General features: G+C 44.0%; 1 protein-coding gene across 6 annotated transcripts in view; it reads right to left on the bottom strand.

The window, feature by feature from the left end:
* The window catches only part of LOC147905161 (U5 small nuclear ribonucleoprotein helicase), a 141,428-nt gene that overhangs the window by 60,675 nt on the left and 66,872 nt on the right, over window positions 1–13,881 (bottom strand). For all 6 annotated transcript variants that reach the window (XR_015542739.1, XR_015542740.1, XM_087390662.1 and 3 more), the window contains 3 exons: window positions 11,923–11,988; window positions 11,722–11,844; window positions 11,472–11,621 (listed from right to left, as the gene is read on the bottom strand). Coding sequence is in view for 4 of the 6 variants with exons in the window: in XM_087390662.1 (XP_087246788.1) it covers window positions 11,472–11,621; window positions 11,722–11,844; window positions 11,923–11,988 (339 nt within the window). In the remaining 2 variants the exon portion in view is untranslated. The remainder of the gene's footprint in view (window positions 1–11,471; window positions 11,622–11,721; window positions 11,845–11,922; window positions 11,989–13,881) is intronic.

The raw sequence follows: 13,881 nt of genomic DNA, 5'->3' as shown, positions 1-13,881 counted from the left end.
GGCATTGGAAGCCAATCTGTACGGTTTCGTCACCAAAAATCCGGTCTTTTGGTACTGTTCCTGCTCTCTGATTTTTCTCCTCCCAGTTTAAACATGAGCTTCATGGATTTTTTAGTACTAGGAGTAGGCACATTAAGATGAGGGGGTGATGGAAAAAATATCATCCACCACTTTCACCATTTTGTAGAACTCTTCTAAGTCCTACTATGTGTAACCAATATTTCTAAATTGGACTCTCTCGTCTTTTGTCAAAGGTACCTTCAAACGACTATCTAAGCTACCTTCTGCTCCAAGAGATTTTTCTGGTGGGGTTACCACATATACATATTCATATAAAGCAAGCCATCATTTACCTAAGCTTTGACTATGTTGCACTCCTACATTTGTCTTTGCCTAACACCTCTCCCAGGCCAAGCCTACAAGCACTGCTACTTCTGGTGCTACACCTACAATCTCTACTTCTTCACGTGGTCGGTCTTCAGGTCATGGTTCTAATGCTATAGCTAGGACACCTGCACCTCCTGCTCCAGGTGCTTTGCCTCCTTTACAGGAGCAAATTCAGCGGGATGGTCGTGATGCCAAAGCACATGCCTTGATTGCTCTTTCAATGAAACGGGTTATTGTCCCTCATATTCGGTCTTGCAAGATAGCTAAGCAGGCATGGGATCAACTTGCATCTTTGTATCAAGTGCGGAATGAGGCGAGGGTTGCCTATCTCCGCAGGCAGTTGAAAGATTTAAAGCTTGATGAGGGTGGTAACATGGATGCCTATCTCACTAATGTGAAGGATTTGAAAGAACAGTGGGCCAACATTGATGAAATTATGCTTGATTCTTAATTGGTTTCTAATAACTTTGATGGGTTGCCTGATTCATATCAAGGCTTTGCTACTACATTGAAGTTGGTTGCAGGGGGGTGATGCCAATTATTTCTCATTTGACCAACTGGTTGCTCTTCTTCTTTAGGAGGAGCAAAGTTGTGTGAATCGCAATGCTACTATGGCTAGTAATCAAGCATTTGTTGCCCATCACAAACAAAAATGTAAAGGCAAGGTTTTAGCTGGAAAGGCCTCTCATTCCCATGCTGATCATTCACATGGTGCCTCTTCTTCAGGGGATAACAAGAAGAAGAAGAGATGTAATTATTGCAGGAAACCTGGGCATGATATTTCTGAATGCACGAAGCGCATAGCATCCGAAGAGAAAAAGAAAGAGTCTGGTCTTGCAATATCTGGTTCTTCTAGTGCAGAAGATCGACATGACTCCGCTAATTTCGCACAAGACCAGCATTGGGCTTTCTTTGTTACATGCTCGATGTTTATGATGCTTGTATGGTAGTTTCAGATGTTCGTGATGCCCGGTTCTTTGATAGTGGTGCTAGCAAGCACATCACTTCCTGTAGGAAGTTATTCAGCTCATTAAAGCTTACATCTAAGGGGGGCAATGTTACATGTGCCAATAATGCATCATATACCATGAAAAGTATTGGGCAAGTTGATCTTACTTATGTCTCTGGTGGTATTGTCACTCTAGAGCATGTGCTTTATGTTCCAGGCATTCGTAAGAATCTCATTTCTATTTCAGCCATTGCCACATTTGGCTTTCAGGTTCTTTTTGATGGTGTGAGGTGTGCAGTGTATGATGCTACACATGCCTTTACCATGGTTTTGACTGGCACATTGTCTAGAGGTCTTTATAGACTAGATGCTTATGAAAGATGTTTGGATGATGATGTTGCACTTGCCGATGCACATGCCTTTGCTATTAATTCTACCATGGCAGATACTCGTTTGTGGCATGAGAGGTTTGAACACCTCAATTTTGGAGCCCTGGTGAAGTTATATAAGGAAGATATGGTTGTGGATCTTCCAAAATGCATATGCCTACCAAACATCCATGCTTGCTTGGTAAGATGCACCGTGCTGCATTTCCCAAGGATGGGAGAGTTGGTGCTTCACGCAAGCTTTATCTGGTTCATAGTGATGTTTATGGACCCATGAGGGTTACAACTCTTGGGGGGTTCTATTTTGTTACTTTTATTGATGATTTCACCAGGTACACTTGGATTTTCGCATTGAAATCCTAATGTGAAGTTTCGTCATGCTTCAAGCACTTCATTGCCTTGGCTGAGAATGAGAGTGGGCTGCACATGGCTCACCTTAATACAGACAAGGGGGGTGAATACATGTCGAAGGAGTTTGCTGTTTTTTTGGCTTCCCATGGCATCAATCATCGATGCACGGTGTCTTATACTCCTCAATAGAATCCCGTGGCTGAGCAGAAGAATAGAACAGTGATGGAAATGGCCAAATGCATGTTGAAAGGCAAACATTTGCGTAATAAGTTGTGGTTGGATGCGGTCATGTGTGCAAATTACATCTTGAATAGATGTCCTACAAGGCATTGCATACTATCACACCTTATGGATGGGTCGTAAGCCTCGCATTTCCCACATCAGTACTTTTGGATGCCTAGCTTATGATCATGTGCCTTCACAGAAACGCACTAAGTTGGATGATAAAGCTGTCAAGTGCATTTTTCTTGGGTATAGTTCAGAGAGCAAGGGCTATAAGTTATATCAGCCCCACACGAGCAAGTGTTTTGGTAGTCAGGATGTTGTGTTTGATGAATCTTCCACTATGCCCTTGCTGGACTATCAAAAACAGCCCGTTGTTGATGCTCCTGACATATTTGACAGCTTGATGCCTTTGAGGTTGTACCTCCTCCATTTGTTGGTCATTTGTAGCCACATGTGCAGGCAAAAATTCAGCCTGATATGCCTATCATTGATCAAGATCATTTGCACAAGGCTCTTGACCAGGAAAGAGCAGACTCTCAGGAGCCCAAAAAGGTACCTTGACACATTAAAAGACAGCAAACAAGACACTCCGCTGCCAGCCCGTACAAGAGCAGCTGTCTGGAAAGAGCCTGTAGTTTTGTTGCTTATGCTTGGGTTTCTACAGCATGCAATGAAGAGCCCTTATGTCATCAAGATGCCTTTCAGAATGAGTGTTGGATGAAGGCCATGCAAGCTGAATTGGATTCTATCCATCATAATAACACTTGGGAGTTGTGTGATTTGCCTCATGGCAAGAATGACATTGGAACTAAGTGGGTTTACCAAATCAAACAGAAAGCTGATGGTTCAGTTGTCACGATCTGTGACGTATTCCTTTCTCTATTTCTAGACTTATGAATGGTTTGATGAATGGACACTTGTGGAAGGGTATGCCCTTTCGACAGGACACTTCCTATGAGGCACAACCCTTCACAAGAGACATCCTATTGAAGAGACATTCCTATTGTAATGTACCCTCTCATCAAGGGTCACACCCTTCAGAAGGGGTACACACCTCTTCATGCACATACACTTTGGAGACACACCTTTTCATGTGTGACTCTTCACTCTCTATATAAGAGAGGCCCAATTGTATGGATGACACAACAGATACCCTACAGACATTCAAGCAGTACAATTATTCCTTGTTCTCTGCTATTTCAGTCTCCTTTCTGTTCCTTAGCACATTTCTAAATATAGTAAATCTAGGATTTCTTACAGTGGTATCAGAGCAAATTTCGCTCCTCCCTGTAGGAAATGCCCCCCACCTTCTAGCGCCTATCTAATATATCTCTTTCTGCTAGAAGGATATCCATGCATAGTGTGCATGGAAGAGATGGAGAGAATGAGCGTAAAAATTTTTAGCGCCAACCCTACCTAAAGTCATCAATGGCCTCTCCATCTCCCACACATCACGAGTTGATGTGAATGGACACGACAAAAATCGTGTCTTTTCATGTGCTTGGGCTGTCCCAAAACCAAGGGACGCACCTTTTCCACCATCGGACACACCTTTTGATGAAGAGTTTTGACTCCTCACCCAAGGGACACACCCGATCGTGGAAAAAAGGACACACCTCTTCATTCATGTGGGGACACCCCTTTTAAAAACAGGGACACACCCTTTCATGAAAAGATGCACCTATTCCAAGGGTCACACCCCTTCGAATAGGCACACCTTTTGGCACCAAGCACTTATAAAAAGGGTACCTAGAGGGGTTAAAAAGGAAAACCCAGCCCCAAACCTTAGGTCTACTCTAGATACCCAAGGGTTAAATAACCCACCCTTTAATTTTTGGGGCAACCACCCAACCTAGGCAGCCACAAACAAAAAGGGGACGCACCATTTGACGCCCGTACGGATTTGTCACGCAGGATCGCCTCCCTTGATCGTACGGAATCTGGTCACGCAAGATCTGCCCTCTTTCCTCGCCATAAGCAGCCCATCTGCCCTTGCTGGTTTGCTCCCCTGCCCCCTCACCATATGCAGCCCCTGCCTCTCGCCGGTTTGCTGCCCTGCCCCCTCGCCATATGCAGCCCCTGCCCCTCGCCGGTTTGCTGCCCTATCCTCGCCATTCTGCTGCCCTGGTTACCTGCCAGGCCCTGCCATTGCTACCACAATCCAGCCTGCAGCCTGTTTCGCCATTGACAGCCTGCCCTCCCCCCCCTTTGTTTCACCAGTCTTTATTGCGATCCAGCATTGGACATCTGCAGCCTGTTTCGTCGTAGACAGCTTACCCCCCCCCTCTGTTGCGCTACATTATCTGCCAGATCAGCAGCAGTTCAGCCCTCCTCTCGCGATGAAGACAGCCTGTTAAAAGCGCCCTGTTCCTGTTTTCCAATCCGGACCAGCCAGGCCCGGATCTGCTCCTCGCAACCCACTGCAACATGGACCTCCGGACAGAAATCTGCAGGCCTTTTCTATGCAACAAATTGGCAGATTAAATCAATGCCAGGTGGATTCTTTCCATTCTACTTCTAAGGATTCTCTTGTCATTATCAAATTACAGCAAATGAAAGACGCTCCCTTAAAGCATGGAAACCCCTGGTAATTCACCCGGCATTTCAAGGACACCTCACGCATTATCTACCACACAATATCATGTTCAGATTGCACAACCAACCCATTTCGGAGCTTTGGCATCTTGGGTCTTCTGTGTCACGTGCCCTCCTAGTGATTTGGACCACATCCTACATCTTCTGCATGAGGCACCTCAGTTACATTACTTCCTCAGCACAGTCCAGGTTGTGTTCCACGAGACACGAAGATACCCAAAACCCGATATTCCTCAAGAGTTTGCTGTCCATCTTTGGAGAGAATTTTACCCCTCACCTTCGGCATCTCCAGGGTACTCTCCACCTCCTTCAGCTCCCAGATATCCTCCTATACAAGTTGTACCTTCCCCAAGACAGTATTTACACTCTGAAGGCACTCCTCCTCCTGGATATCCTCCATTTCCGACAGCAGCTCCTTATCCCTTCTCAAATCCGTGGACTCTGCAACCTACTCTTGTACTCTCACGAGCAGTAACACCCATTTCGGCATCACCAGTGTTACCTCAGACAGGACCTCCTTTACCAGATTTCCACGGGTGGTTCCATCCTGCCTCGCCTGCCCCCTCCAACATGAGCAACCTCAGGTAGCACCCCGAATCTTCTTCCAGGAATGGTACAAACTAGAGCGCAGGTTCGTGCTTTTCTCACGGGGACCTTAGATATGTCACAACACTCGCGTGCAACCTCTCCAGAGATCAAAGACTCAAGTCCAAAAAAGACCCCTGAAGTCAACATACAAGGCGAAACACTACTGCAACTTCAAATTTCCCAGCTTCAAGACAGCATCTCCGACTTGGTCCAGAAAGTCCAACAACTTCAAGATTCTCGCAATACCACCCATACAGAGGATGACGTGACGCAACCAGACGACTATGCGGATTCATTCCCACCTGAGGTAGAAAACACTGAACTACGTGCCCTCTACCGTTTACTTCAAGCTTCCAAAACTAAAAGACTTGACATCAAACTTCCGGAAGCCTACACTGGTCAACGCAATCGCCGACCAGTTGACCAATGGCTCACAAAAATGCGCATGTATTTTGATACTGTTGACCTCACTGAAGGCAAAAAGATCGCCTTGGCAGCCTCCCTCCTCAAGGATACAGCTTTTCTATGGTGGCAAAGACGCTTAAAGGACGGAAAAAGTGTGTTAACATGGGAACGTTTTGAACACGTGCTCCGTAAGCAGTTCATACCTGCCAATGCGGACTTCCAAGCACAATCAAAACTCCGACAATTGGAACAAACGGACTCCCTGTCTTCCTACATCTCTCAGTTCACCACATTGGTACTGGAGATTGATGGTTTAACTGAGGATGATCGCCTTCATGCTTTCATCTCAGGCTTAAATCCCTCGTTACGCATTGATGTCCTTAAAGCTAACATCACCACCACGGCTGGCGCTATTGCTTACGCAGAGCGCATTACAGATTAACACAGGGAAGCAGAGTGCTAATCGCACACAGAACTCTACTATGGCCAAAGGTGCTCGCCCTCAAGATAACACCAGGTTTCGAAAAAACTCCGGTAATCAAGGTCAGCGACAATCTCAAGATCCCCAGAAGTCTTAGAAATCGTATGCTGGATTCCAACAGAAGCACTCCTTCAAGGATCGCGCCTCTTCTTCTTCACAAAGTCATCACTGACATTCCCAACATAAAGGTGCGGCCACTGACAAGAAGAACAACTCCAGCACAAAAGGACTTTATACCATCTGTACAGGTGACCATAGATGGTTCGATTGTCCCAAGCGACCAAAGCAAAATTCCAATATGGAACCTAGCACTTCCCAAACAGAAGATGCTACCCCAGGACAAGACAAGAAAGGCAAAGCTGTTCGAATGGCAAATACCATCCACCTGAGCCTTGCCAGCAACCCCGAACCTTCCCTGGCCACTCAAGTACTTTGTGTTCAAGGATCGATTCGTGGAACAACAGTCACTATTCTCATCGACAGTGGATGCTCTCATAACTTCCTAGCTAGTTCTATGGTCGACAAACTTCGGTTGACCACCAGTCCTAGTCTCATGGACTATCAGATTGAACTCGCAAACGGAACTACTTTCTTGTGCAACACCAGGATCAAAAACTTGTCTTTTCGCATCCAACATTATACGGACAAGTTGAACTTCGACATCATGCCTCTTTCTCGGTACGATGTCATACTTGGACAACAGTGGCTCTACGACTATGATCCATCAATCAGTTTTCGCAGCCATACTATCCAGTTTTTCCACCAGGGAAAACTTATTGAGCTAACTGGTTCTAGGGACACTCCTTCAACCCCAGTTGCCTCTGCCCTACAAGTAAAGAAGTGGGTTCGTAAACGTCAAGTAAGGACTTCACTTCTGTTGGTTATGGCAGTAGAGGAGACACCAACAAAGGATCCTCCTGAATACCTCAACCAACCTTTTTTCCAGCCCTACCTGGATATTTTTCCACAGGAATTGCCAAAGCAGTTACCACCTCGACGACCAGTGGATCACCCAATCGAACTTATTCTCGGCAGTCATCCACCGTCGAAACCTCCTTATCGGGTTTCTTATACTCAAAATGAAGAAATCCAAAGACAGGTCACCGAACTACTCGACAAAGGTCACATTCGGCCCAATCGCAGCCCTTTCGGATCTCCTGTACTACTTGTAGAAAAAAAGAATAAGTCAATGCGCCTCTGCATCGACTACCGAGCCCTTAACAAGCTCACTATCAAAAACAAGTATCCATTGCCTCGCATCGATGACCTCTTCGATCAACTTCTACACGCAACACAATTCTCAAAGATCGATCTTCGTTCAAGTTATCATCAAATTCGCATACGAGAAGGCAATGAGTACAAGATAGCTTTTCGAACAAAGTATGGACACTATGAATGTTTGGTCATGCCTTTTGGGTTAAACAATGCCCCGGCCACATTCATGACACTCATGAACGACATCCTCAGGCACAAATTGGAATTACCACCATCATGGGGTAAAATCCATCCGACATTTCATATTTCTTGGCTAAAGACGTATATTCCAGGCGATGAAGCAGTTCCTCCTGCAGGTGATTATGTTCCAGAAATCGAAGACAATTATGTTCTCCTTATTCCTGAACGTATTCTGGACCATCGACAGCGAGAGACTCGACATCGAGTTATCACATAATTCCTTGTTCTTTGGCGAGATCTGGACGACTCCGACGCTACTTGGCAATCTGATAAAGACTTACAGCAGTACCCTGACATTTTACAGCAGTATTTTCAGAATTTACAGTGATATTCTCTACATTTATTCATTATCTCCACCAGGGTCTTATTTTGAGTGGGAGGGGATGTCATGATCTGTGACGTATTCCTTTCTCTATTTCTAGACGAGACCTGATCTACAATATGCTGTCTCACAGTTGAGCAGATATATGCACAACCCATCTACGCACCATTGGCATGCCGTGAAGCGTGTTTTCAGATATCTCAAAGGCACTCAGCATTTAGGCCTTCTTTATGGGGCTGATACTTCACTTGTCATGCATGGATTCACTAATAGTGATTGGGCTGGTTGTTCCGACACTCGTGTGTCACATAGTGGCAATTGTTTTATGGTTGGTACTTCATGTGTTTCTTGGTTCAGCAAGAAGTAGAGTACAGTTGCTACTTCTAGCTGTGAAGCTGAGTACAGAGCAGCTTTTACAACTACCGTGGAGTGTGTTTGGCTTCGGAAGCTACTTCCAGATCTTTGTGCATGTCAGACTGCTCCTACCGTCATCTTCACTGATAGTCAGAGTGCTTTGACTATTGCACGGAATCCAGTTTTCCATGCTCGCACAAAGCACATTGAGGTTCACTATCACTATGTCAGAGAGAGATTATCAGCAGCAGGTGATATTGAGTTGTCTTATGTTCCAACTGAAGACAACTTGGCAGATCTTTTTACAAAGGCTCTACCTCGACCTAAGTTTGAGGCTTTTCAGCAAGCTTTAAGCTTAGTACCTTTTGTAACTTGATCTGTTGTACTCTGTGCAACCATGACACTAGATATTTAGGTATGCTGGAGCCGTGTAGGCCTAGTTATAGTCAGTTATGACTATTGGTACAGTTAGTTTATGTATCATCTAGGTCAGTTAGGACACTTCATCCAATTAGGACAGTTAGCCCTAGGGTTTTGTTATGTTGGCTCTCCCTTGAGCCTCCACACTTGTACTTGCAACATTTTGATCATAGCAGCTCGTTTTTGGCTGTCTATCACTCATTTCTGAGCTTTCATTGATTGCCATAGCTAACATGTACTTGGAATCTGGATTGAAGCAACACTATGCCTTTACCTGCTGTATGCCCAAGTTATAGCGCAAAAAGACCTAGATTGATATCTCAAATGTTTGTTGTAAATCAACCATGAAAGCTAAGAAGGCATCTTGATTATTCCCAGTCAGCAACATGTCATGCGCATACAGAATGGGCACAAGTAGAACACTGTGATTCTCTTTAACATAAAGGGTGCTCTCAATTGGACTATTTTGAAGTTCTGGCTGACCAAGTGGCAAGTAGTCATGTATCTTCTCATATCAAGCTCTAGGAGCTTATTGGAGACCATAAAGTGTCTTCTAAGCTTACACACCTTGGTTTCTTGACCAGACACAATAAAATCCAATGGGCTGATTCGCAAAAACAATTCTAGCCAAGCTTTTGACTTTGGATTTGCCACCTCAGGGCTTCTTGGGTAATGTCTTTCTAGGACCTCATGCTCCGGTCTCCAATGTGTTTCCCTCTCATCTCCGCGTGGATTCCTCATATTCTTGAGCTTCTTCAAAGGAAGCTGGCTCATCTGCATCATAGAGAGTGCTCATATAGGCGACATCTACATGCTCTCTTACATTTCATACAGAAGCCCTTACTGAGCTGAGAGCTTACTCTCCTGCAAAGCATGGATCAACCAACATGGAACTGTTCGAGCTTTTTCCATTGTTGCCGCCCTCTGCTTCCTCCAATTCATGGTCTGCAATGAGCTGAATTTGAGGCTGATTTTCTGCCTCAACATTCTATCCAGTAGGCATTACAATTGGCTGGTCTTCATGGACCTCTGCGGCCAATGGAAGTAGGCCTCAAAAAACATATCCTATGAGTTACTTGTTATCTTTGTACTGAATTCAGCCAGTGGCTGAGGTGAACTCTCTGCAAGAACATCATCTCTGTTGTCAAATCCTTTGCTTGCATAGATCGAATGGTGGTATCCCTTACTGCCACTATTGTAGCCCTCAAATATGCATTTGACAGCCTTTCATCTAATTTTCCTAAAGGCACATGAACATAATGCAAGGCTAGCAGAAGTGCTGAGATAGTCAACGTTACGCTTTCTATCAAATCAAGCCTCAACTGGAGTCATGGTCTTCAAAGCCTTCGTAGGGCACGTGTTTACAATGTGAGCTACACAGATGATGACCTGAAGCCAAAATTTTGAGGTAGATGTTTGCCCTTTGCCATGCATCTCGCCATCTCCATCAAGAACCTGTTCTTCTTTTCAGCAACACCATTCATCTCTGGTGTGCATGGCATATAACATTGATGCTTTATCCCCATTTTCCACCAAGTATGTTTTTAAAGTATTTGAGAAATATCCCCCCCCCCCGCGGGGCCTATCTGTAGGGAGGATCTGCACCTTGCAATCTGATTCATTTTCAGCCATTGCAACAAAATGCTAAAAACACTTAGATATTTTAGAATTAGCTTTCAATGAGCCAACGCAAGCAAATCTGGAAAAATCATCAATAAAGACTGCAAAATATAGTCTGCACAGCAACACACATATCACTGTCAATGAGTAGTAATTTCTAGACAGCTTTTACTGACCCATCCTTTGGAACAGCATTCCTATGCATTTTACCCAAGATCCACCCTTCACGTGCATAGCTCACTTCCTCTTGGGACCCCTGCCTTTGCCTCACACATCACAGATTTTTCCATCCCGGAGCCAACTTGTTTTTTAGCTTAGCCATCTCATAGCATACACGAAACATGTCCTCTGATACACACATCACATACCAAGAATTTCACTTTGACCATGAGCTAGGAACACATCAGGGTGATGGTGTTTCATATGTGAACAGATTCTTCTTGGAAATTATAGGAAGCAGACAATTCCAACTTCTTTTAAGCAATGGACTCGATGCTATAATTAAGCAGATCTAGAGGACTGATGCGATCCAGGACTGGGCTTCAAAAATATCTCATACAGAGATAAAGCAAATTCTGGGAGCATGCCTTTATAACCTTCTTACTGTGATAGAATTCCGAATTCAGTTTTAGTCCTTTTCTCTTTTGAAGTACAGCATAGAATGATGGTTACGTACCTCAACCTCATTTAGATTTGTAATAATCTTCAGAACTCCAGTAAAAAGAAAATATGCTGATCGGACCAGCTTAACCAAAAAGGAGAAACCACAGAGATTGCAAAAGAAAAAAGTACACTATGCCTCTATGACTAGCAAGCCATTTGAACAACTGTGGTTCAGCCAAACTGATTCTAGACAGAACTACACATAAAACTTGACTGAGAGAAAAGTATTAAGATCAGAGGTAGGAAGAACCATATATTAGTCTTACTCACTTCTTCCCATGTCATGCCGTATGCAAGTGGATTTGAAGACATCCGGACATACAAATAAGTATATCCAAGCCAAGTTGAAGCTTCCTTCAAGTTTGTCACTGTACCCAGTACGACCTCAGCGTTTAAATTATCCTTTAAAGAACTTACAAACTGCAAGTCAAGATCCAGCCATGAGCAATTGTATTCTTACTCTTAAACTCCCATGTTCAACAGAAAACAACTCAAGATGATGTGGAAAAACAAACTTCACCTGAGATTCAATAGGCAATTGATGAGTCAGAAGCCTCAAATAATATGCAAGCTTATCATGGGTAGTGATAATAATTCCTTCTCCACTTTTATCAAACTGTGGACGTCCAGCTCTCCCAAAAATCTGAAAGCAGACATTGCATCAGCTTTGCCTCTCCTAATCTTTAAATCTCAAAATAGAATCATGTTTCATATTATTCACCTGCATAACGTCAAGCATACCCAGCTCTCTCCAACCTCCAGCTTTTGGATCATACAGCTGTGTCCCCTTTATTCGCATGCCAAAATCAAAAGGAGGTCAACATTAACACAATTTTATACAAACTCATTAACCAATAAAAATAATAGCAAACAGTACATTCTATATTTCCGAATAACTCCACAACAAAAAGATTGTAGTATATTCCATTGAAATCCAAGCGAATAAACCTTTCCAATACCAGAATCACTCATGCTGAAGGACAATATAAAAACAAGAAAAGTTCCTAGAGTTAAATAGTGCGACAGTGTTCCATCAGCATTTGTCAGATTGAAAATCCAAAGCATAAATGGAAATCAACAATATTCCTTGAAAGATTAGCAAGCACACAGGGGTAGAACGAACTAGTGCAAAGTAAAGATACCATTTTGAAACCCCTTGATATTTTAGACTTATTTCTCATACAAAGCCTTTTCAAAGTCATCAAACTTGTCTTTGAAACCATTTTGGGTGAAAATATACACCATATTGTCGTCCATGTTACAATATTTATTTATTTATTGTAGTAAGTGCATAATTTATTCCATTCAAAAAAAATTCTACAAGAGGTGGGAGAATGAGAACTTTATCCCTAGCCCTTGCAATAGAAATAAACAACCATGCGGGTTATCTATAAAGCCACGTAATCCCAAGTGGAGTAACATGAAAAAACAAGGGACATTCATTCCCAAGTCCTCATGAATGCTATCAATCTTTCTCAAACAGATGCAAAGGTCCCACTGCATCTCTCTCGTCGTTGTCGCCGCTTAGCCCATCGTTGCTCAGCCCGTCTCATCGTCACCCGTCATCGTCGCCTCGCCTCATCCGCCACCTACCCTGCCTACCTACCTATCTAACCTATCTACCTAGCTAAGCACCTAGCTAACCAGCTAGCAGGGCCACTGCCAGTAGCCAGTAGCCCCCAACAGCCGTCAGCCGCACCAGTTGCCAGCCCCCCCAGTCCCGTCGTCAACAACAAACCCCCCCCCCCCTTATTTTTTTTCAAACAACAACTAACCCTAACCCTAACCTCGAGTTGGGCTGAACCCCCAACCCAACCCGTGGGTTAGGTTCAGCTAGGGGGTTCTATAGACAACCAATTATGGACTGGCCTACCCTCTCCTCCAAGTCCCCCTCAACTCCTTCAACCTCCATCAGGACTCGATACTCTACAGTTGCAACCATGACACCCTCTCCGTATGCGCGCAATTATCAATAAGAAGGCTCAGAACGACCCATCCTTGGGCAACAAGATCAGATGTTTTATCTACAGCAAGCAGTGAGAGAGCTACGATTGGAACTAGTAGAAGTAAAAGCTCGACTTCACATTCTGGAAGGGCCTAGTAAGCAGAGAGTAATTGATGAGGCTGTAAAATCTTGTAAGGATTCCTCCCCTACCCCGCAGCTAGTCTCTACACTCAAAGATCTTGTTCACAGTGAAGTACAAACTGCTAAGAAGGAAGTGATTGTGGAAGTGGATACCAAAGCAAGTCGAATATTCAGGTAGAGATTCAAGAACACGAAGCTAGATGTGATAATGCACTGAAGATTAGAATAGGGGGCCTTCCAGAAGATTGGTACAAAGAGGAGGACACTTATAGTGAAATATTGACAAAGATCAAAGCAGGCTTGTCCAACATTGAATGGACAGATGATGGTGAGCAGGATGATGACAAACTCCAAGCCCGCTTCTATTATGCACTACAAAGGTCAGGCAATCCTTACACTGAAGTCAAAAGATATGCGAATCAAGCTTCTTCGACAATCTTACAAGCTGAAGGGTACCAAAGTATGGATAGCTGAGGAGCTTACACAAGCTCAACTCAAGAATAAGGCAACCGAATTAGCTAAAGTCAAGACTGCCAAAAAGGATGGAAAATGGCCAGCTTACTGTGAAGGTGTAGCCCTAATCAAAGAGTTTAA

This window comes from Dipteris shenzhenensis, chromosome 2, assembly GCF_047967505.1.
Source record: "Dipteris shenzhenensis isolate YYH24624 ecotype China chromosome 2, Dip_SZ_1.0, whole genome shotgun sequence".
NCBI classification, from domain to species: domain Eukaryota; kingdom Viridiplantae; phylum Streptophyta; class Polypodiopsida; order Gleicheniales; family Dipteridaceae; genus Dipteris; species Dipteris shenzhenensis.
Note: the sequence above shows the minus strand (reverse complement) of the source record. Positions and strands in the feature narration are given on the sequence as shown.